At 48.3% G+C, this 24,422-nt stretch overlaps 1 protein-coding gene and 1 pseudogene across 1 annotated transcript; one reads left to right on the top strand and one right to left on the bottom strand.

Moving 5' to 3' along the window:
* Positions 1-492: 492 nt before the first annotated feature.
* On the top strand, positions 493-11,307 carry LOC123039768 (probable methyltransferase PMT26; annotated as a pseudogene).
* Positions 11,308-12,298: 991 nt separating this feature from the next.
* On the bottom strand, positions 12,299-18,065 carry LOC123039767 (uncharacterized). The gene is made up of 7 exons (XM_044462784.1): positions 17,738-18,065; positions 17,527-17,597; positions 16,222-16,999; positions 15,446-15,675; positions 14,092-15,340; positions 13,660-13,889; positions 12,299-12,925 (listed from the first exon to the last, which is right to left on the bottom strand). The coding sequence occupies exons 1-7, from the start codon at positions 18,063-18,065 to the stop codon at positions 12,299-12,301; spliced, it is 3,513 nt and encodes a 1,170-aa protein (XP_044318719.1).
* Between the last annotated feature and the right edge of the window lie 6,357 nt (positions 18,066-24,422).

Below are 24,422 nucleotides of genomic sequence, written 5' to 3'. Positions count from 1 at the left end.
CGCAGCTAAGAGGAACAACATGGATGCCCAGTCTCGAAGCGCAGCTTGTTTCATGGCGTTCTTGCAGCGGTGAGACCAAAGGAGTAGGTCATTGGCCGCTGAGTTTGCAGTTGTGTGTAGATCCAGGTGAAGGTCGCGAAAAACTTTGGCGTTTCTCCTTTGCCAAATATTCCAGAGAACGGCCAAAAGGACCGTTGATCTGGTCTTGTTGTTGAAGTTCCCGCTCCAGGCGTGTAGGAGCCCCTGTGCTGCAACAGGGCAAAGGCTACCCAGCTCTGTCCAAAGCGGGCTGAGCCGTCGGCATGTGAACAGGAGGTGTTCAATGGATTCGCATTGCGAGCAGAATGGGCAGGCATTGGAAGTAGTAATGCCCCGGAGCCCGGCCTCGTCGAGCCCAAGCCGGAGCCCGGCCTCGTCGAGCCCAAGAAGGAGCCCGGCCTCCCCGCGGAGTACGAGGAGATAGCCCGGCGCGGCTTCTCCGACGAGGACGCCATGCGGTGGGCGCAGGAGGACTACCTCCGCGAGGAGACGGTCCGGCAGTGCCGGGCCCTGGAGGAAATCGCCGCCTGCAAGCGCGGGCGCGAGGACGAGCACGGCGTCGTGATCCTCGACAGCGACGACGACGACGACGACGCCCCCGGGCCTTCCAACCCGCCGCGCCAACCGGGGGAGGGGTGTAGCAGGGATGGCGGAGGTTTAGGCGGGGGCGGCAGCGGCGACGACGACGACGACGACGACGACGACGGCGGCGACTACACGCGGTTCTACAGCCTCCTCGGCATGTAGACGCGTTGGGCGGGCGGCGAGGCGGGCGGCGAGGGAGACGGCGGGATTAGCCCGCCGGTTTTTTTTTTGTAAAATATGTTTATGTTTGAACGAACTCGCCGAAGTTTGCTATGTTTGTGCCGTGTTTGCACCATGTTTGTGCCGTCTTCAAATTTTTTAAAATACCGTGGGTGCCGCGACTGGGGGGCATCACGCCCTACCACTTGATAAAGGCAAAGGTGTCCCGTCTTTCGATGAGATGGTGGATTTCGCTTTGGTGGAAGTCGACTTTGACGATCCGACTACGAACGTGCGAGGGCGTCACGCCTTAGCAATCGCTAAACCAACTCCGAGAGGTTATTGACCACGCCGGAGCACGATCAACCTGACCACGAGGGTCTGTTTCCTGTGAGCAATCGAAGAACAAGCAAGAAAATGAGATTGCAATCTGGATATTGCGAATATAAGATGAAAGCTTTATTGATCAAGGTGGGGTTCTGTGACGCCTTTGTCCGTTAGCGCCGGTGCGCCCCAGGGGGCGATTTTTTGCCCCTCCTGGGGGGCCAACGGCTGGAGATGCCCTAAGCATCTCAAGGTGGCTAGAAAGAGCAACAACCGAGTCGTCGTGATCGTGAGTGCCGCCGACGTCTCTCGCCGGCTCGTTGCTGGAATCCCTCACCGTCCCCGTCACCGTCCCCTTGCTGATTCCCCATTGGGGCTCCATACTTATGAGGGACCCCGAATATCTGCCCATCTCATCGCCAGAATCGGAATCAGGATACCTAATAATCTCCTCCCGGGACTTGCCCATCTCCCTGAGGAAAAGTCGCTCGTCCGACAAGACTTGCTGCTGGGTATCCAAGAGTTTCCTCTTGAGAATCCTCTTCTTCGTTCCCTTCCTGGACTCGCTCCCCGTCTCCTTCCCGAGCCCCCCTCCATCTCCGTTCCCTTCCCGGACTCGCTCTCCTCCGTCTCCTTCCCGAGTTCCACCTCCATCTCCGTCCCCTTCCCGGACTCGCTCTCCGTCTTCTTGCCGGAATCCCCCTCCATCTCTTGCTGGTAGTGGCAGTTTTACATACCCCTGGCCGGGCCCGGGGTCTCACACTCAGCCACTACCACCGGCCCACTGGAAAGCTTTTTTTAGAACGACTCTTAATCAGCCGATAAATATGCGAGTTTTCTTATTATATATTCCTATTATCATTGTATATTCCGGCCTTTTTTCATCCCTCAAGGTTTCCGTGTCACGTACCTAGAATAAATATTGGCACTAGAGTCATCCGTGCATCATGTTCAAAATTCAGTAAAATTGAATGAAGGACATTCAAGTCCTCAAAATTCAAATAAAGGGATAAAACTAAAAAAATTGCCTATTCAATGAAATTTGTCAAAACTGAAAAGGTTATTAGTCAAAACAAAAATTTCAACATTTAAAACGATCATTTTTGGGAATTGTATTTGAATTGTGTTTATATCCATAATTAATTGAATATGAATTCAGAATCCGTGAAATATTTTATGCGGCGTTGGAAGGGTCCACACAAGTCACATAATAAAATTATTCAAAGGAATTTGGACCTAGTTTGACTTCAGTTTTGATTTTACTTCCACATTATTCCCGCCCGATTGGAAAGTTATCCAATTGTTATTCACAACGATTTTACCCAAAGGATTAACAAGATTTTGCCCAAGACAATCACCACAAACACACAGAACCAAACCCATCCCTTCAGTATCATTTTTCACGCAAAGGAATCACTTGGGAGCACAATGCTCCCTCCATTTTTATATTTAAGCCAAGAATTTCTCAGCATATCAATCAACCACAAGTATCAAGACAGGGGAATGAGAGATGTACCATTACACAGCAATTCTCTCTCTCTCTCTCTCTCTCTCTCTCTCTCTCTCTCTCTTTGTAAACAAACAAATTGACTGCTTGATTTTACATTTTTCTTAAACAAGTCAAGTGCTGATAATAAACTTCAAAATTTACATTAGCCTCATACATGAAACACAACTGCAACAAATATACCTTTCCTCAATCCCGAAATGCACCTCTCCTGTATACAGTACTACTCAAAGAAGCAGGACCTTGCCGCGTGGCAGCACCAGTGTTGATAAAAAACAAGGAAAACCTAGGACGAGTAGCACTCTCCACAACAACATCACATAAATTCTACAGCAACCCAAACGACAAGCACCGCATATACAGGCTCTATACTGCAATAATATAAGACACCGACAAAGCTCCACCCATCAGTATTCCCGCCCGGAGCCCTCCACAAGATCAAATACAACCTTCCGTGGCGACAGCGAGTCCATCTCCAGCATACGAGATTTCGTTGCCGTCCTAACCATCATCAAATTAGCCCCCTCCCTGGGCAGAGACAACAAGATTAATCAATGAACAAAGCAACATTTAATCAACTCTGCATAGGATGTAACTATGCATGCAGTGCATTCTACCCACCACTCCTCAATCTCTAAAAAATAATGATAGGAAAATGACCAGCACAAGTGCATATAGCAACACTTTGCACTGCATTTTATAGCAAAATCACTGACAACTCCATGCAGCTCAACCTCGAGAAACCTAAACAATTCTGTCTCAGTGCACAGGCAAATCAACAAACTAGCCGCTGCAACAGTTCACATCAATTCGGAATAAACTAGTTCAGTTCTACATACTTTGCAGCACAAACCAATAGACGAGTCAAAGTGAACTGCTTGCACACATACCTGCAGCATCAATTTGTAACGCTCCCTTTTGATAGCTTCATTCTCAGCAACGGTAACATATGCCAGTAAGTGTCCAAGATGCATACCAGTCTCTTCGGATATTTACATCCCATTCACTGCATTACAAGGAAATGCTAATGGTTAATGTCTTACCAGCAAAAGCCAACCAAGAATAAGTGTTACCTCACTGAGCAGCTTGTCATAGGTGGCCTGGTGAAACATCATCACGTTGTTCACATTCTCCTTTTGCTTGCCCTTCCTACAACCCACCCACAACCAACAGGGGTGTTGAAAATTCATCACGCTCTGGTATCTTTCTACCACGGTAACCAAACTCATGACACGCAAGAACATGGCTCCGAAGTCCAAGGGACAGACATGAGTAAGGAACAAAAACATGCTTCTAAACAGGAGCAACCCCACCTTATTTGGATTACTTACAAACTATCGATTACATATTCATCCACAATTATGCTTGGTTCCAAGTACTTGTTCATCTCGAGGTCACCAGCAACAGAGTCATATATATACTCGATGCATCATCACCACAAACCAAGCAACCTACCTTTACTAAAGTGTGTTGCAACCATACTGCTGCTGCTACTATAAGCTGACCCCAATAAACACAAATTAAAAATATAAGAGGACAAATTTCTACAGCATCAAGAACCACCAACTAGAATGTCATCAAACAGCCAGCACAACACATCTCCTTCCTGGAGCTAAGCTGGAGCAATGCAACCGACGAAAATCTTATCTCCAGCAAGCACCTCACCACAAGCACAAATATCGTGGAGCAGGGGAGGTGGGGAAGGAGGTATACCTTGGTGTGGACGTTCTTGGCGGCCTTCTCACGCGGACCAGGAGCAGATCCAGCATGCCGTCAAACGCGCTCCGCTGCTCCTGTCCAGCACCTGCGGCTGCGCAAAACTGTTGGATAGTTCCTTCATCACATTAGCCATGCAAAGTTACTTCTGAATGAACAACACATAATACACAGATTGTATACTAAGGCCGAAAAGTGGCTGCATCGTAATACCAAAGCTACCAAGAGACCCGAGGAAATGCCGGCCTAAGATAATCTAGACAAAAGTGGTTAACTAAAAACAACATGCAAAACACAACGGTGCATAAACTTGGTTATGAATCGCCGTAAGTGGGAAGGATATTCATCACATTAGCATCAATGATGATAGCAACATGCAGGATTGTAAACAATTTCAAGCCGAAAGAGAAGCCATATTGGCAATGGAAATACAAAATCTATGAATGTTTGGTTCACCTCCAAAATGTACCAACTTTTGTTGGTTCCGAAGAAGAAAAATGATAGGCTGGCTGGTTGATAAAATTTTCAATATAAACACAACAGTTAGTTCCAGAATGATTTGTGTATGATATCACTGGCTCTCAATATAGCTGAAGCACGGATTCAACTAAAGATTAAGCTCAAACAGAACATTCAGTTTCATCATTAACATAAGATTAAGATAACAAAATCCCTTCAAGTAGAAAGGAATATTGCACACAAATAACCGAAGCACACGGAACCGAATAGAGAGAGGAGACGGACGATTTGTCCCAGACAATGTTGAAGTTGATGTGATCCAAGGTTTTCAAGTCGACGAGTCGTTCTGGGGTCGTGACGCTTGAATAGTCGACCCTACAGTTGCGACTAGTCGCGACTCGTCGACTTGTCGACACGTTGTTGAGTCTGACTTTTTTTTGACTCATCGACTAGTCATTCGACTCAAAAACAGTACGTGATCACAGAAGTAAAACAACCAATCAAATGTGATTCAGTTGAGGTCAGAATAACCGGCAAATCAATCGATTTGTGCAAGGAAACTTTAACAGGAACTGGCTATCATTACCCAAACGCCCGCTGTAGGCCTCGCAGATAGCTCTCTGCCCCCTCTTTACCATTGAACCTCTTCCCTTGTGTTTGTTGTTCCGAGGCCTTGGGAAAAACAGAGAGAACAGAATTAATCAGCAATATCAATGAACGGTAGAGAGTAAAACAAACCATGTAAATGAATGATCTTTCAAGAGTTTTATTCAGGCAGCTATGGTAAGGTGTTGACCACATGAAGAAAGGAAGTGTTCAGACCACTTATGAATGTATATAGTTCCATTCGGAGAAGAAGAACTATCAGTCACCCACAGCAAAACAAAGCAGCAGGGTGCCCATCATCACTCATAGCTCTGAGGAATGAAGTAACAGGATCAGCAATTTATTTATTCAAAGTTTAGAGTTGAGCTATTTAGTCTTCCATAGATAGTACAAGAAACGTTTATCAAGCAGAGGAGATGCCTAGCAGCTAAGCATGCAAATTAAGCTAATAATCTTGTACAGGGAGGGACATGATCAACATATCAGAAATTAAACACATTAGCATGTAACACACACTACATGTTTACATATTGTTGGTAATAAAAACAAGTGCATAACCACTGCTTATGGCTCCTTTTTTATTTTCCTTACAATCCAAAATGACAAGCATGATAATTTAACAAGAGTAGAAGCAGCATCCAGTTCAACAAAAATGCACGCACACACACATATAAAGAAGTTGCACACGCAGAACGGTACAGCTCATCGTAAACTCACAGTGCTTTTGAAGTAACACATAACTCTCTGTAGAGCTTTCCAATGCACACCTCCTGGTTTTGAAATTTGCTAACGGCAAAAGAGATGTTAGGTCTTGTGGCACTAACTAAGTACATAAGCGAGCCAATAATCTGAGAATATTTCAGTTGATCTCTAGAAATTCTTCGATTCTTTCGAAGCAACACGCTAGCATCATATGGTGTTGGAGAGGGCTTGCAGTCGTTGTAGCCAAAGCGACTCAAGATCTTTTCCACATAGTGAGATTGAAGCAATGTAATCCAACCATCATCGTTTCTCAACAACTTGATGTTCAGAATGACATCAGCCACTCCTAAATCCTTTATCTCAAAACAACGAGATAGGAAATCCTTGACCTCCTTAATAACATTAATCCGAAAATCAGTATTGTCATCAACATATAAGCAAAGGATAACTTCCTCACCCCCACAATGGCAATAGTATACACATTTATCAGCTTCGTTTACAACAAAGCCTGCAGCTGTTAAGGTTATTTCAAACTTCTCATGCCACTGTTTGGGTGCTTGCTTGAGTCCATACAAAGACTTTAGCAACTTGCACACTTTTCCTTCCTGACCATCTACTGCAAACCCATCTGATGAAAGTAGCTCCTAGTAGGAACTTCATTGTTACTTATGAGGGACCCCGAATCCTCATCGCCAGGCTCAGAATCAGAATCCCTCTCAATCTCCGGCTCCTTGATGGAATCCCTCTCGGTCCCCTTCCCTAACTCGATTTCTATGGGTTTTTTTAATGAAAAGGGAAGCTCTGCGGTGTTGAGGCCGGAGCCGATTACATCCGGAGCGACAAGCACTATGAGCACCGGGAGAGGCATTGCCCTGAGGAGCCTCCGAGGCTCCGACCTGCCTTGTCCCCCTGCCGTCGACCGGGTTACCGGAGTCTGATAAGGTGGCCGAAGAGCAGATGCCAGGTTCTTTCTAGGTGGACACTGAACTGAATTATCTGTGTTGATGCTTGAGTTGAGTTATCTTCAGACATGGTTTCGGTTTGTTTACCTGACTAACTGAGGTTTTGTTGCTGCAGATATGGTATAGCAACGTTCCTCATACCAAGCTGGCACCAGAACTGGTTTAATGTCTCCGGGGAGCACCTCGTCTTTCCGGGAGGCAGAACTCAGTTCAAGCATTACATTGATTTCATTCAGGAGGTTACACTCAAACATGCTATGTTAGAGTACGTAATGGGCCTAATGGGCCCGTTAGTCTTAGGGTTAATTAGAGATAAGGTCGCTTGCTTAGGGGTCAAGTAAGCCTTGCTTGGGAGTCAAGTAAACCTCTTTATATAAAGAGAGAAGATGTATCAATCTAATCAAGCAAGAATTAAGAAGGAAATCACTTCCCTCTTGCCCGGCCGTGGGCAAAAAGGCCCCCAGCCGGCCCTCTCGCTCCCTCCTTCTAACGGCGCCATAACAATTTGGTATCAGCTAGCTTCGGTTCGATCATGTCTTCACCGCCGCCCAACCCGTCTCTTCTGCTGCTGGTCGCCTCTAGCGACCACCACAACCCTCGCCCCGCTCCTGCTTGCATCGGGATCCTCCGCCGCGCCCGCCCCCGCCATCCTCACCCTGGAGGCGGTGTTAGGGGCGCTGCGAGACCTAACCCAGGCGGTCCAGGAGATCCGCCTGTTCTTGACCGGATCCTACAGGCCGCACCCGGCTGCGCCGCCCATCGCCGCCACCGCGCCGCCGTGGCTGCCATGGCAGCCGCCGCACCAAGCGGCCTCCGCCGCGCGGCTGCAGTTGCCATCCATCGCCACCACCTCCCTGCCCTGGCTGCAGTGGCAGCCACCGCTCCTGGCAGCCTCCGCCACGCCTGGCGCTCCGCCGCAGCAGCCGCTGCAGCTGCCGCAGCCACCGCCGGTCAGCTCCAGCCCCGCATCGATCGCGCCGGCGGGAGTCCCGATCCACCAGATCAAGTTCCTACCGTCGCCATCACCGCTTCCCCAGGGCGTCCCGTTCCGGCAGATCAAGTTCCCGCCATCACCGTCACCACTTCCGGCTTGGATCACTACCCGCCACGTGTCGGCGACAGCGAGGCTGCAGGCTGCTGCGCGCGGCCTCCTAGCGCGTCGGCGTGTGCGGGAGATGCGTGGTCTGCCGCTGCCGCTCCTCCCAGTTGCGCTTCGCTACGCAAAGGACCTCGATCTCGTCTGCTGCGTCGGGGATCTTGGGCATGTTGCTTTCCCCATGGAAAGCGACCTCAAAGTCTGCGACATCGGCGGTTGGGGGGGTGCACCTCTCCTCGCCATTCTCCATCAACAGCCCTCCAATCTTCTCTGTGCGGTGCAGACCAACAGCCGTCCGGCGGGGAGAAGGCATGGTGTCACCGACAAGAGTGCACGACGTAGCACCACTGCATTCCGCCGCCGGACGCCGCGAGGGTGCCTCTGCTGGTTGCTCTTGCGACCACTTCCAGGTGGCCATACACACACACTCCTTTTGACCAGATGGTGTCCATGGGATCCAGGTGGTTGTACACGTGCACGTCCAAAATAAAGTTTCCCGGTCTATTTCAGGTTGAGAGTAATAAAACAAGCCGAGATGTAAAAGGCTTATTTTTAGGTGTTAGGTTTGTGTTGCGTCGAGACATGGTTATAAGTTGGTTAGGCTGCAGCTCAAGGATAAGCTGCATGTCCAGGTGGGGTGTAGTGTTAGAGTACGTAATGGGCCTAATGGGCCCGTTAGTCTTAGGGTTAATTAGAGATAAGGGTCGCTTGCTTAGGGGTCAAGCAAGGCTCGCTTGGGAGTCAAGTAAACCTCTCTATATAAAGAGAGGAGATGTATCAATCTAATCAAGCAAGAATTAAGAAGGAAATCCCTTCCCTCTTGCCCGGCCGTGGGCCCCGGCCGGCCCTCTCGCTCCCTCCTTCTAGCAGCGCCATAACATGCTACCATTCCTTAGAGTATCATTCAGAAGTTGACAGCCTTTGCATCGTGAAATAATTATTGCAGCAGTTTATACACAATAAGTTACTCTAGTCATGCATAATAGGATTACTCTTTCCTTGTGAAAAAAGGATAATGCATTGGATTTAGTAGGAATTCAATGTAGTTAAAACTTAAAACTCTGTTTGGCATGTCTGATGCTACCACGCAGGCAAAGAAAGATGTTTTTTTTAGAAAAGGAGAGGCAAAGAAAGATGTGGCATGGGGAAAACAGAGCCGTGTGGTTTTAGACGTTGGCTAGCTTTGGAGGATATCTGTTTGAGAGGAGTAGATGTGCTTACGATGTCGTTTGCACCTAAACCTAAAGATGAGCTTGAAGCTCAGGTGCAGTTTGCCGTCGAGAGAGGAATCCCTGCTGCTATATCAGCGGTCTTTGATGGGTACTAAAGGCTCCCATTTCCCAGCAGGGTCTTTGATGCACGCTGTAGAGTACCATGGCATATTCAAAGTACTTTCTTTCTTTTACAACAAGCCTCCTCTTGTACAATATCATTCCTCTATGTTGCTGTTGTCTGAATGTATCAGTGTTGGTAAGCTCTTGCTAGAATTGAACACACTGTTACGGCCTGGTGGTTACTTTCTGTGGTCGGCTACTCCTGTATACCAGAAACTGCCAAGATGTCAAGATATGGGAAGGTAAATTGTTTTTTTGTTTTTTACATTGTGGACATACCATTGTTGCTACCAAATGCTATGTCAACTTGACTGTTGTGATGAAATGGTAAATTAGTTATCTAATATCTATCTATTTTGTTTTGCACTTTGCCAGTAATGTCTGGTCAATGTACTGGAAACTACTCAATAAAGTAAAGGATAGGGATAAATTGAGTAGGTGTGTCGATTTTTCAGAAACCAATGGACAACCGCTTCTATGACAGAAGGGTGTGCTGCAAACCCGGCCTCCGCTGGGTGGAGATCTCTTGTGATAATCTTGATGCTCCCTGGTGAGTGTTCTCATTCTCAACACGTTATATCTTTAATGCTGGTCACTGAATCTTGTACCTAATTTTAGGTTCATATATTCTCTTATTGCCCTTGAGGAATGTTTCATTGCAGTCTTGTACGCATAAATTGCCCGCAGACCCCGGCGTCCGTGGTTTACGTTGGTGGCGGGAGGAATGGTGGCCATTGAGGGTGGAAAGACCTCCTTACTGGCTGGAAAGCTCTGAGACTGGAGTATATGGAAAACCTGCCCCTGAGGAGGATTTTCAAGCGGAGTATGAGCACTGGAAGCGGTTGATAAGCAATTCTTATATGGAAGGCCTGGACATTGATTCGTCTGCTGTCAGAAATGTCATCATTGTTCCTTTTTAGCACCGTAAAGGAATACTTGTGCCATCCATTCTGCAGTTTTCTTCCACTGCAATTTATGTTTAGCAACATTGACATCAACTGTTGTTTGCAAGTCTTGGAGCAGGAAAATGCACTACGTGATATTAATCCGTGCCATCCCCTTCCTGTTGTAGGTTTGCAGCAGGTTTGCAGGACATGAAGGTGTGGGTCATGAATGTAGTTCCAATCGACTCACCTCACACGCTCCTAATCATATACGAGTAGTGCGGGCTGTTTGGACTCCACCATGACTGGTACGACTTGTTTAGCACCTACTCCCTCCGTTCCAAATTAGATGACTTAACTTTATACTAACTTTAGTACAAAGTTGGGTCATCTATTTTGGAACGGAGGGAGTAGCTGAGAAGCTACGATCTTGTCTACGCGAGCCATCTTTTCTCGAAGATTAACAAGAGGTAATGGTCTTTTCACTAGGGAAACCGACATGGCATGAAAGCCACCATGACTGATCAAATGATGGATGTTTAACCTGCTAAATTTATGCATGAAAAAAACATGTTGTTATGGTTGTTGATAGAACAAGAGTTGAAGTCTGACTCGAGTGATGAATGATGTTGCTGTAGGTGTGAACTGTTGGGTCTGATTGTGGAGGTGGACCGGGTAGTGAGGCTGATCGTCAGGGACGATATGGAAACGATACGCGAGGTGGAGTCAATCGTCAAGTCGCTGCACTGGGAGGTCCGGCTGTCGTTTGTGCAGAAGACCATGTGGCGACCAAATACTTCTTGGAGTTGATCGGAGCTAAAAAAAAGGGGGATCTGGATGAACCGTGCATCCATTGATATAGACACTTTGTTTGTGTAGCATAGCATAGCATAGCATAATGAGATGATATAGTTACTGTCAATTTTGTTCTTAAATTAGCAGAGCAGGCTAGGCATTGTATGTGATGTGATGTATGCATGTAATGCATGATGATTATTGTTCATGTTGCTACGGGTGAGTAGGCTCTGCAAGATTGAGCCTAACATACATACATACATATATACAGGTAATAAGATGAACAAAGTCGCTGATGAGGTTCATGCATTTATATATTTGTTTTGTTGAAAATTATTTCACAAAGTTGAGACATATTTTTGTTTTTCAATCTCAAGAAGTGCCTAGTTTTTATCATTATTTTTTTACTTGTAGTAGGCCTGAGAACATAGCAAGATTATGGGCCTCGTTCATGTTTGGTGCATGTCGTGAGGCCTGGAGAATAGGAGCAAGTAGTTAGGCTGGATGGAGCATGAGGCAGCACGGTTATCCATTTTGGACTCCTGGTGCATCAGCCTGAAGATAAAACAGAGGCGGATGTGGGAGAAAATAACGACAAGCTTAGAGTCCACCAGGCCAGACCCACTTCTCAGGCACAAAAAATTCACAGGCATATTCTGGCCTGGTGAGGCAAGAACATCAATTTTCTCAGGCACAAAAAATTCACAGGCATAATGTCGAGGAAGCCAACCAAATTACAGTAGCTCTCAACCCACAGAATCAAACCATGGACAAAGTTTTTTAGTCATCAGCAGTAGCATGATAATTCTCGTCTTTCTAACTAGACATCATCACGATTCAACATTCCAAACTAAGGAACCACGCCTTCATGCCACCACCAGCTCCATTCTAAACTAAGGAATTAACTAACCACTAGCTCCATTGTTCCTTTGTGCATCCTCAGTTCCTCCTACAAGACCAAATGGCAGGCATGAGAGAAAAGATAAATGGAGCCTAACAAGAGGTTCCTTTTTGTGCACAGGTTGACAACTAACTACATGCTCAAATTAATATAGTATATATGCAAGAACAAGAGCTGCTACATGAGATTTGACAAACTAGCAGCAGCAACAAGCTAGGTCGACGCACCTTCAATAACCATCGTTTACAAGATCATCCTTGTCAATGGCAAGGCGAGACCAAGCAACAACTATCTTCAATGTGGAGCCGTCAACTGAGCACTCACAACTATCTATCTGACACTGCTGGATAGGAAATTCAGCGTGATATTTTCGAACAATATTGAGTCCAGACTCTGAGTATGCTTCTGTGACGACTCGGAGTGTGCCCTGCAATCCCACTGACACGACATTTCTTGACAAAGAAAGATACCCATCTGATCCCGCACGCATCCTTTTAGCACGGCGGTCAAGCAAAACGACTTCTGCCGCGCATCCCTCCGTTGCATCAGCAGGAGAAAACAAGCAAGAAACTTTACATCCATACTTAAAAGGCCACTCCCCTTTAGTCACACAAACACCTACAATTGTGGCCTGGATTGCTGGATCAACTCGCCCAAGGCTTATCTCTGCTGTACAACAGCGGTTATAGATCTGCATGGTATCATATGGCATGATGGAGCGATAACTTTGGTTGGAAGTGAACAATGCTGTATCTTTGAAATTTGCTCCATACTTCAATTTCAGTTCAATTTGAAACATCACAGGTTCTTCAGCTACAATTGCACGAGACGGGCCAATCAAGTGCAAAAAAGGGTCCTGCAAGCGCCATGTTCATCAACATCAGTCACACACATGATGCAAAATAACAATTCAGTTCAACTAGTTTAACTAGACATAGACTAACAGATATTACATGGCCAAAATCTGGAAAAAAAATACTCCGTTCGCAAACAGATCCTAATAATCTGTACCACTATAATACACAGGTTTTGAATTTGGATTTAGAACCGACACCTTCTGCTTTTACACCCAAAGAAACAGCAGGTCAATATCCATAGTCGATTTTACAACCTTTGCATATCTCTACCCTCCTTCAGTCACACAGCCACCCAATCAGGCGGCCAATGTCAGCCATATTCGCTCGGCCTTTGCCCATGTGCCGCATTACTTGTGTGATATACAGAAATAAACATAACAGTGGCATGTGCCCTGCTATCATCCAGAAACATCCTCGGCAAGTGCGAGACTACTTTAATTGCTTTTCTTGCTGATTTGCTCTATGCTCACTAAATATGGCAGAAAAATTTCAACGGTGCAGGTCAGTACATACTCCCTGGCCTGCATAACTTGCCTAAAGCTGATACCGACTAGTTTGAACCTTAAACGAATCTGATTACACAAAACAATTCCAAGGTATGTAGGTAACCAAACAACTCAGTTTAAACTACAAACATAACGCAATAATTATAACTTAATCCTTTGTCACACAACAAATGCTCTACACATAATCCTTTATAACAATTAGACGAGAAGATAGACATTATACAAACCTCTTGGTTAATTCTTTGGCAGTCTGCACTTGACCGGCAGAAGAGAATGTTGCGGTTGTGGTCAAAATCATCCCGTGCAGCGACCACGCCATAGACATCAATGGGCCAACTCAGATTAGGATTCAGATTAATGAGCTTGATTGAGTAGATCTCCAAGGCAGGACCAGCCACGGAGGAGGATGGGAAGCTTCCAGGCGTGGAAGCCGTAAACTGCATAGGACTCAATGTTGCTGCAGCACAAAATTAAGAGATTGCGGACGGTTAGAAATCGAGCTATTAATAAAGTTAGCAGATTAAAATCTATGCATATATAAGAAGAGTTCTACTTTGCTTTGCAGTGATATATACAAAAAGGAAAAGTGCATTGAATTGACTGAGGCCCAATTAAAGAGAGGAAAAGATAGCTAGATGACAGTATTTATTTTTGCTTACTTATGTCGTCAAAGCAACCATGTCTTCCTGTCGAGCTTCCCCATGTAGCCTCCCAGCCGGCACTGTCAGAAGCAACAGATTTGTGCCTCTTGATAATAAGCTCCGAGATGCCCACAAGTGCATTGGATATGAGACGCAGCTTATCAATCTTGTCGGAAGATATGGGGATTCTGACTTTTTGTAGAATGGATGCGAGAGAGTTGAAGCGGTAGAGCAACTGCTGCGTCTCGACCAGCAGAAAATCCATCACCTCCTCAGTGTTGGAACCTAGGTAAGGCAAATTCACCTTCTTGAGAAGATTTTCATCGAGGGGCCCTAGGTTAGACATGATCTGCTCTTGACAAGCCCTGTTTCCAGCCAATCCCCGGGACTTGACCTCTGTCCTTAGGAACGAGATCTCCCTCTTAAGCATCCCAAGGTGGCCGGAAAGAACACCAACCAAGTCATTGGCCATCTGCACAATCTCCTTGCCGCTGGCATCCCTCACTCGCTCCTTGCTGGAATCCCTCTCGTCCATCTCATGGCCAGAACAGGAGCCGGAGCCAGAGTCAGAATCAGAATCAGAATCCATCTCCATCTCCATCTCCATCCTGGACTGCCTCATCACGGTCAAGAGTGCTTTTTCCTTCACAAGCAACGACCAGCCTACAGCAACCTCCACCGTGGAGTCGCCAACTTGACACTCAATCCTTCTTGTTTGGCACTGCTGAACAGGGAAGTTGATGTGACCTTCTCGAGCAATACAGCGACGAGATTTTCCATATGCTTCTATGGACACTCTCAACATTCCATGTGATTCCACTGAAACGACTCTCCTTGAGAGATGAAGGTGCTTGTCTGGTCTTCTGTGCATTCCTTTACCACGGTGATCAAGAAGCACAACTCGCCTGCAAGTCTTACCAATGACATCTGTCGCCGCAGCAGGAGACCAAGAACACACAACTCGGCATCCATACTTAAAAGGCCAACGCCCTTTGGTAACATGTACGCCCACGATAGTAGCCTGGAGTGATTTATCAATCTGGTCAAGGGTTACCTCAACTCTACAGCTCTTGTTGGAGAACGACAAGGTACATCCATCATCACCATCAGTTACGCTGGCCAAGGAAGAGAAAAAACCATAACAACCTCTACAGCTGATCAATGTTTGAGACTCTCCTCCATTGGCTACTTGGAGATCAACTTCAAACTCAACATGGTCCAAGGCAACAATTGCACGAGACGGACCAGTCAAGCATAAGCAATCATCCTGCAAGCATCATATCATTATTATAAACACCTAATCATAATGTGCTACATAGTCAGGAGGATGAAACAAAGGAAAATAGAACAGAAAACTGAATACACTACATACTTCTCCATTGAGTTCTTGGTAGTCAAACCTTGACCGAGAAAATAGAATGTTGCGGTTGCGGTCCACAGTGTCTCGAGCAGCAACCTCGCCATACACTCTGAGTGGCCAGTTCAAGCCTTTTATACTCTTTATCTTGATTGAATAGATTTGCAAGGTACTGCCGGTGATGGCAGCAGGGGAAGGGATGCTACCAGGTGTGTGATGTGTAAATTGCATAGGGCTCAATATGGCTGCAGCACCAATGAATAAGCAAATAAAGTAAGCAAAGTACATACCCCCTATGTAAGCAAACAAATAACAAACTGCTTTATTTATTTTCATGTTATATACATTATTTCTATACTATATTATAGGGCATATTATACAAAACCTGCATCTCATAGTTACTCCACACAAGTAACACACAAAAACTATAGGATATGTACAGTTACACACATCCCCCCTACTGTTAGAGATTAATATGCATGCTAATTGTTTGAATTATTATTCAAAACAAGATAACTATACAGATAGTGTACAGGTTAAGAATGAAAAAAATAACGCAGTTTAGGTTAATTGCCAGTTGTGGAATTCTGTTACTCCTACCTTTTTAGGTTGATTGCCAATTTGCTCAAAAAAAAAGGGTTGATTGCCAATCATGTAACTAAGCAGTTATACACATGGATGCTCATAACATTTGAGGATCACAGCGAGAGAATATCACAGAAAAGGAAGCATTGTGGTGCATGAAAATATTACGAAAACTAGTAGATACGAGCAGAAAGTTAGTTACTTACTTGTATCCATAAATCCACCGCACCATCCAATCCTGCTGCCCCACACATTTTCCCAGGATTTTCGATGATTGGCTAAAAATTGTTGCTCGATGTCCATCCTTTTCTTGAGATACTCCTTTGAGGATACGTCCTTCTCCTTGTCCTCCTCTTCCTTGGTCTTCTTCACATGAACATCCTCACATTTGTTCTCCTCATGCTCCTCCATATCTAACCGGGCCAAGGTGTTGTTGTAATTATCAGGAAATCGACAATATTTTCTGAAAAGACTCGACAAATCGATCTGCCCCGGCTGCTCCTCTGGCTCTGGCTCTGGCTCCGGCTCAGGCTTGGGGCTGAATCCCTTGATGTGCATATTCAGTTTGGTTGCTGTATTGCACAATTCAGTGGCCTTGTAGGAGCAGACGGAGTCATCGGATTTGTTGAGAAAATATAATGTAGAAAGCATCCGATGACCCAGGTCCTCCATAGCTTGGAGGATGAGGTTCAAGTAGTCTGCAAGTGGATTCTCATTGTTGTCCCTAGAAAAAGTAGTTGTGGCGATGGTCCAGGTTGTTTGAGAATCAATCTCTTTCCAGAGAGAAAAGGTGGGAGAAAGTGAGGCAAGCAGGTCTTTGCGCTCCCTCTCCACGGATATGATCTCCTCCATCAGGGACTGGTGCTGCGCCGAATCCCTGCCCATCTCCGACTCGCCGGAATCCACCACCGTCTCCTGCTTCTTCTTCTCCTTCTCCTTGTCCTTAATAATCATCAACTCCTTGTCCAGCTCCTTGTTGCGGCCCTGTTGCGGCCGGAATCGGAATACAATTCCTTCACCTTCCCTGAGACGATCTCTTGCGAGAGTCCGTCCATAACTCGATTTCCATCTTGTCGAGTTTCCTCCCCAGAGCCCAGATCCAACACCAACTCCGTCCCCTCCTCCGTCTCCTTACCGGACTCGCTTTCCATCTTCTTTCCTCCTTCCCCTCCGCCTCTTTAAACTCGATTTATGGTTTTGGTGGGCTCAGAAGACAAGAGATGCCTACTCACCAAGGCGCTGGGAAGGATATGCCTGAGAAACTTGGTGTCATGTCATCACGGTGCAGCAAGCTTAAGGGTGTGAATTGTTAGCCTGACTAAGCCTGCCGCATCTGTCGTGAAGTTCAGTTTCAGAAATAACGTATTATAGGTTCAGTTAGACAGTTGCTCGTTTTTCTTCAGATAGTTTCTATTAGCGGCGGGGGACGCGGTCTGTGAGACCTGCGGCGCGCTTGTAGGAGTGACAGGAGCATGCTCGAGGTCGTGGGATGGCACGATCTAGTAGCTGACCGAGTCTCGCTGCACGTTTGCTTGATCTCTGTGTAGACTGGAGAAGGGAGAGAGCAATGCACCTTGTGGTGCTGCAATCGTATTACACTCGTATATATAGTGTTGCAACAGAGGCACAGAGCGCTCAGTGCACGACTCAGTCAGTAGGAGAGGAAGCTGATCGTCAACCCCCCCCCCCCCCCCCCCCCATCGGGTGGTCGAATGCACGGACTGGAGCGGAATTCCTGGAATGCCGGAGTCGGGAGCCCCTTTGTCATGATGTCGGCGAATTGTTGTGCGGTGGGGACATGAAGAACACGCATCTGTCCCAACACAACTTTCTCGCGGACGAAGTGGATGTCGAGCTCGTTGTGCTTGGTGCGGCGGTGATGTACTGGGTTGGCAGCCATGTATACCACGGAGATGTTGTCGCAGTAGGTGACTGTGGTGGTGGGCAGGGGCACGCGCAGTTCGCCAAAGAGCTGGCGCAACCAGCAGCACTCTGCCACCACGTTGGCAACAGCAGGGTATTCGGCCTCCGCGCTCGAAGGTGACACCATCGGCTGCCGCTTGGATGACTAGGAGACGAGGGAGTCGCCGAGGAAGACCGCGTAGCCGGACGTGGAGCACCGTGTGTCGGGGCACCCCCGCCCAGTCGGCGTTGGAGTACGCCACGAGGTTGAGCTCGTCGGAGGGCCGGAGATGAAGCCCGTGTGTCGTGGTACCGCGTAGGTAACGGAGGATCCTTTGACCAACGCCAGATGGTGATCACGGGGCTCGTGCATGCACAGACAGGCTTGTTGCACAGCGTAGGCGAGGTCCGGCCGCGTCAGAGTGATGTACTGGAGTGCGCCTACAAGGCTGCGGTACTTGGAGGCGTCGCAGACAGGCACGCCGTCGCTGTCAGGAGTGAAGACGGGCTTGCAGGTGGCCATGTTGGCCCGATCCAGTAGCTCAGCGGCGTAACGGCGCCTCGTGGGGCGACAGGGTCCGGGCCGGACGGGGCTCTCACCCTCCCAGGCGCCCCTTTCCAGGGGACTTGGGCCCGGTCCGTCGCTGAGGACGCCTCTCCAGACTACAATTCGGACGGCACAGCCGCCCGATTCTCAAGCTGGGCTGCTCCCGGTTCGCTCGCCGTTACTAGGGGAATCCTTGTAAGTTTCTTCTCCTCCGCTTATTTATATGCTTAAACTCAGTGGGTAGTCCCGCCTGACCTGGGGTCGCGGTGGAAGCGACGTGTGCTTCGTTTGTTGGGTCGTTTAGAGGCCATACTGTTGGGAGAGGAAGAAGCCATTGGCGTTGCGCGTAACGCTGATGCCGAGGAAGTAGTGGAGGGCGCCGAGGTCCTTCATGGAGAACTCGGCCGCCATGAGATGCTGAAGATGACGAAGCAGGGACGCGCTCGACGCGGTGAGCACTATGTCGTTGATGTAGAGCAGCAAGAACACAGTCCCGGAGGCGCCGTGGAGCGTGAACAGCGCCGGATCGATGCGAGACGCAACAAAGCCGAGCGTGCTCAGGAACGCGGCGAAGCGGGCGAACCAAGCCCGCGGGGCTTGCTTGAATCCGTACAGAGATTTGTCGAGGAGGCAGACGTGTTTGCGGTGTTGGTTGTCGACGAAGCCGGCCGGCTGCTGGCAGTAGACGCGCTCAGTGAGGTGCCCATGCAAGAACGCATTGTTGACGTCCATTTGGTGCACGGGCCAGTCACGAGCAGCGGCAATGGCGAGCACGGTGCAAATTGTTGCCGCCTTGAAAACTGGAGGGAACGTCTCCAGGGCGCTAAGAGAAGCCCCTGACAACCCATCGCGCTATGTACCACTCCAAGCTCCCGTCCTCCTTGTATTTGTGCCGGAACACCCATTTGCCTGTGACAATGTTTGCTCCAGGAGGACGAGGAACGAGCGTCCACGTCCGGTCTGCCGTCAGCTCCTTGAACTCATCCTGCATAGCAGCTAGCGAATGGACATCTCGAATCACGGTGTGCACGGATTTGGGAACTGGAGAGATAGTGGGTTCAACGCCGGCAGTGTGGTTCTGGGCGTATTTTGGGTTGGGAAGAAATTTGCCGGCTTGCCCACGCGTGACCATGGGGTGAGTGGGCACCATGGAGCGGCGGGTGCAAGCAGTGGGAGCGGCAGCATCAGTGGGTGAAGAAGCCGGCTGGAGAGAGGGAGGTGCTGGTGGCGCGTGTTTAGGAAGGGCCGCCGTGGCCGCGTGTTGTGTAGGGGTGGAAACCGCTGCCGTGGCAGCGGTTGGTGGGGAGTCAGGAGGGGCTGCCATAGCAGCTTTTGGCGTGTGTAGTGGGACGTGAGCGTAGTGAGCGGGGGTGGCGGGGAATGGTGAGTGGTGGGTAATGGAGATGGTCCTCGTCGTCACTGGTGTATCCGGGCGCAAGGTAGTGGGAAGGGAAACCATGTTTAATCGAAGACGACTTGACGAGAGACGAGAACGGGATCGGTGCAACGATCGAGACACCGGTATCCCTTGTGCTCATCAGAGTAACCAAGGAAGACACAAAGCGTTGAGCGGGGGGCGAGCTTGTGAGGTGCGGTGGATGAGATGTTTGGGTAGCAGAGACAGCCAAACACGCGCAGGCGAGAGTAGTCGGGATGCACGCCGTGAAGAAGGAAGAAGGGTGTGTGATCGTGCCGGGACCGACACGAGCGACACGGTTGAGGAGGAATGTGGCTGTGTTGAGAGCCTCCACCCAGTATGAGTACGGTATGGGCGCATCTGTTAGGAGTGAGCGAAGGATGTCGTTAAGCGTGCGAAGAACATGCTCGGCGCGGCCGTTCTGTGGAGAAGTGTACGGGCAAGACAAGCGTAGGGCGATCCCCTCATCAGAGAAGAAGGAGCGTGCCTGTGCATTGTCGAATTCCTTGCCATTATCACACTGGAGGGCAAGGAGGTTCAGGTTGAACTGATGGCGAACAAAATGCGCAAATGTGTAGATGAGCGGGAACACATCAGATTTGTGAGAGAGCGGATACATCCAGACGAAGTGACTATAATCATCAAGCAACACGAGATAGTACTTCTTGCCCGAGACACTAGGTACAGGCGAGGTCCACACATTGCAATGAACTAACTGAAAAGGGAAAAACGACACATGTTCAGAAGAAGATAAGGGCAACCTAACACTTTTGCCTAACTGACACGCATGACAGACGGTGGACGAGCCGACGGGAGCTTGGATGGAGCTGGCACGCAGCGTGCGGTGAAGCGAGTTGTGCCCGGGGTGACCGAGGCGTTGGTGCCAGAGGTCAGAGGAGACGATGGTGGCGGTGAAGACATGGTGGTCGGAGGAGCACAGAGCAGACTGTGTGACAGGGTACAGTTCGTCGTCGGCGGAGTTACTCTAGAGGATCACCGGTTTCGTCCTTCGATCCTTGACAGAAAAACCAAGTTCATCAAAATCAACGTTAACGCAAAACCCTCGTCTCTCTAGCTCCTCGTTCTCAGCTCCGGGTAGCTCGGTCAACAACAATAATCCTGATGCTGCATTGTGAGTGTTCACATTCTCAACAGGATCTTTGATGCTAATCACCAAATCTTTTACGTAATTTTAGTTTCATATAATCTCACATGGACCTTCAGGAATGTTTCATTGCAGTCTTGTATGCATAAATTGCCCGTAGAGCCCATCGTCCATGGTTCACGCTGGCCAGAGGAAGGGCCATTGCGGGTGGAAGGACCTCCTTACTGGCTGCAAATCTCTGAGACTGGAGTATATTGAAAACCTGCCCCTGGGGATTTTCAAGCAGACTACAAGCACTAGAAGCGGGTGATATGCAATTCATATATGGAAGGCCTGGGTATTGATTGGTCTGCTGTCAGATATGTCATGTACATGAAAGCTATTTGCGGAGGGCAAGAACTACTCCCTCCGTAAAAAACACTCCTTCATTATGGGACGGAGGGAGTAATAATAATATAGCATGTCATCATTGTTTCTAGCACTGTAAAGGAAAAACTTCTGCCATCCAGTCTGCAGTTTTCTTCCACTGCAATCTATGTTAGCAGCATTGACATCAACTGTTCTTTGCAAGTCTTGGAGAAGGAAAATCCAGCATACTGCACTACGTGAGTATTAATCTGTGTCATCCTCGTCCTGTTATAGGTTTGCAGCAGCTTTGGGGGACATGAAGGTGTGGGTCATGAATGTAGTTCCAATCGACTCACCTCACACGCTAGCAATCATATACGAGGGCGAGCTGTTTGGACTCTACCATGACTGGTGCTAGTGGTTTAGCACCTACCCTAGAGGCCTAGAAGCTATGATCTTGTCCACGCAAGCCATCTCTTCTCCAAGATTAAGTAGAGGTAATGGTCTTTTCACTAGAGAAACCGACATGGCATGGAGAAGTTCCATGGCGCTGGCAATGGTGGCTTCAAGTCCTCCGCAAACATCGCCTCGTGGGGCCGTTCTGGTGGTGGCAACGGTGGCTATCGCAAAGGCGGGGGTGGTGGTCCTCGCGGCGCTAGCAGCGGCGGCGGCGGGGCGGCTACAATGCTGCTGCTGGTGGATCTGGCAGTGGCGCCTCTGGTGGCTACCACATGGCGGACGGAGGCGGCGGCTTCCCTAACCCTAACTTTGGTGGCGACTATGGCTTCCACCAGAACAGCGGGGGTAACCAGAACTCCTCTGGTGGTGGCGGCTACAATCGGCGCTCCGGTAACAACAATCGGTGCTCCTTTCAAGGGTACGAAGGGTATGAAAATAAATGTCAAATATGCACAAAAAAACATATTGCAAAAGACTGTGATTGGCGCTACGCCGATGACAAAAATTCCTAGAAAAAGAAAGTTGCAGCTGCAGCCGACGTGTCTTATCATGTTGATACCAACTGGTACATGGACACCGGTGCCACCAACCACATCACAGGCGAGTTGGACAGGCTGACTATGCATGAGAAATATCGTGGCCATGATCAAGTCTACACTGTAGCAAACGGTGCAGGTTTGGAGAAAAGTCATGTTGGTCAATCTTTTATGAAAACCCCACACAAAAATCTTGAAATCAATGACTTCCTGTATGTTCCAAATGCTTCCAAGACTTTGCTATCTGTTCATCGTATTGCTCTTGACAATAATGTGTTTGTAGAGTTTCACCCATTCTTCTTTTTGATCAAGGATCAGGTCACGAAGAAAGTTCTCCATAGGGGTGTCTGTGTTGAAGGCCTCTATGCTTTGCTTCCCAAGTATTGCTAGTACAATAAACAAGTGTATGGTGCCATCATGCTTTCTGCTGAAAGGCAGCACAATCGCTTAGGTCATCCTGCTTTTTCTATTGTTCATCAGATTCTTAGTAGAAATAAACTCCCAGTTGTCGGTGAGAGGAACTTAGAAACCATTTGTGATTCATGTCAACGAGCAAAAAGTCATCAATTGCCATATCCTGTGTCCACTAGTGTATCCACTAAGCCTTTGCAGCTTATTTTTTCTAATGTGTGTGGTCCTGCCCCCACCTCTGTTGGTAGTCACTCTTACTATGTGAGCTTTATTGATGATTACAGCAAGTATACTTGGATATATCTCCTTAAGAAACGTGCTGATGTGTTCCAAGTTTTCCACAATTTTCAAGCTCTCATTGAGCGCAAACTTGACAGTAAAATTATTTTTGTACAGTCGGACTGGGGGGGGGGGGGGGGGTTGAGTATGAGAAACTAAATTCTTTCTTTCAGAAGATAGGTATCTTGCACCACGTCTCTTGCCCACATACGCACCAACAGAATGGCTCTGCTGAACGCAAGCATAGGCACATCGCTGAAGTAGGTCTTGCTATCTTAGCTTCTGCTTCAATGCCGCTAAAATTCTGGGACGAAGCCTTTCTCACTACCGTGCATCTCATTAACATGTGGCCCAGTCGCACTATCTCTAATGAAACACCCACTGAACGTCTCTTTCATGTCACACCAAATTGCACCACACTTCGCATTTTTGGGTGTGCCTGCTGGCCAAACCTTTGTCCCTACAACACTCGTAAGATTTGTTTCCAGTCTAAGCAATGTGTTTTCCTTGGGTATAGTGCTTAGATGTTTCCACCGGACGTGTGTATATCTCCCGTGATGTTGTGTTCGATGAAACTCAATTCCCTTTTGCAAAACTCCATCCAAACGCCGGCGCCCTTCTTCGAAAGGAAATTCTTCTCCTTCCTCCTCATCACTCCGGCGTTCCATGTGAGGGTAATGATAATTGTACTGACCCAACTTTGACTAACCCATCACCTGTTGCACCTGAGTTTTGTATTTCAGGAGAAAACGGCGCAGAAAATACTGTATCAGCAGCAACAGAAGAGGAAACAAGCAATCCAAGGGAATCCTCATCGGGATCAATGCCCATGACTTCGTCAGGCCCGACCGCATCTTCCCAGGGATCGCTGCTGGGCTTGGGCAGGCCGCTGAGCCAGCCCCGCCCCAACACGTTGCGCCTTCCCATTGAACCGGCTCCCCCAGGAGATGCCCGCCAATCAGCTGCAGGGGGCAGCCCGACCAGGCGGCACGCGCCGGTTTCCCCAGGCGAGGCCGCCAATCAGCTGCAGGGGGCAGCCCGACCAGGCGGTACACGCCAGTCCCGCAGGTCTATTCTAGGCAGGCCCCCGCGGCTGCATCGGATGGGCGCGGTGCTGATCTCGTGGCCGATCCGCCTGGATCTTCTACGGCCGCCCCTGATGACCCTTCCAGGACCGCTGCCACAGAAGATCCTGCCCTGCGAAGCGGATCTGCATCCTCGGGATCGCCAGGATCTCGCCCGTCGCTGTCTGTGTCTTTCCTAGGATTGTCTGTGGCTCCTTCACTGCAGCCTCGTACATGCCTGCAGGCAGGAACCATTTAGCCCGTTAATTACAAAACAAAGTATGGTTTAGCTGCTTCATCTGACTTCACAGGTGAACCTTGTACTGTCGCCGATGCTCT

Source organism: Triticum aestivum, chromosome 2B (genome assembly GCF_018294505.1).
Source record: "Triticum aestivum cultivar Chinese Spring chromosome 2B, IWGSC CS RefSeq v2.1, whole genome shotgun sequence".
Classification (NCBI taxonomy): Eukaryota; Viridiplantae; Streptophyta; class Magnoliopsida; order Poales; family Poaceae; genus Triticum; species Triticum aestivum.
The sequence above is the reverse complement of the archived record's forward strand: the minus strand, read 5'-3'. Positions and strand labels throughout refer to the sequence as shown.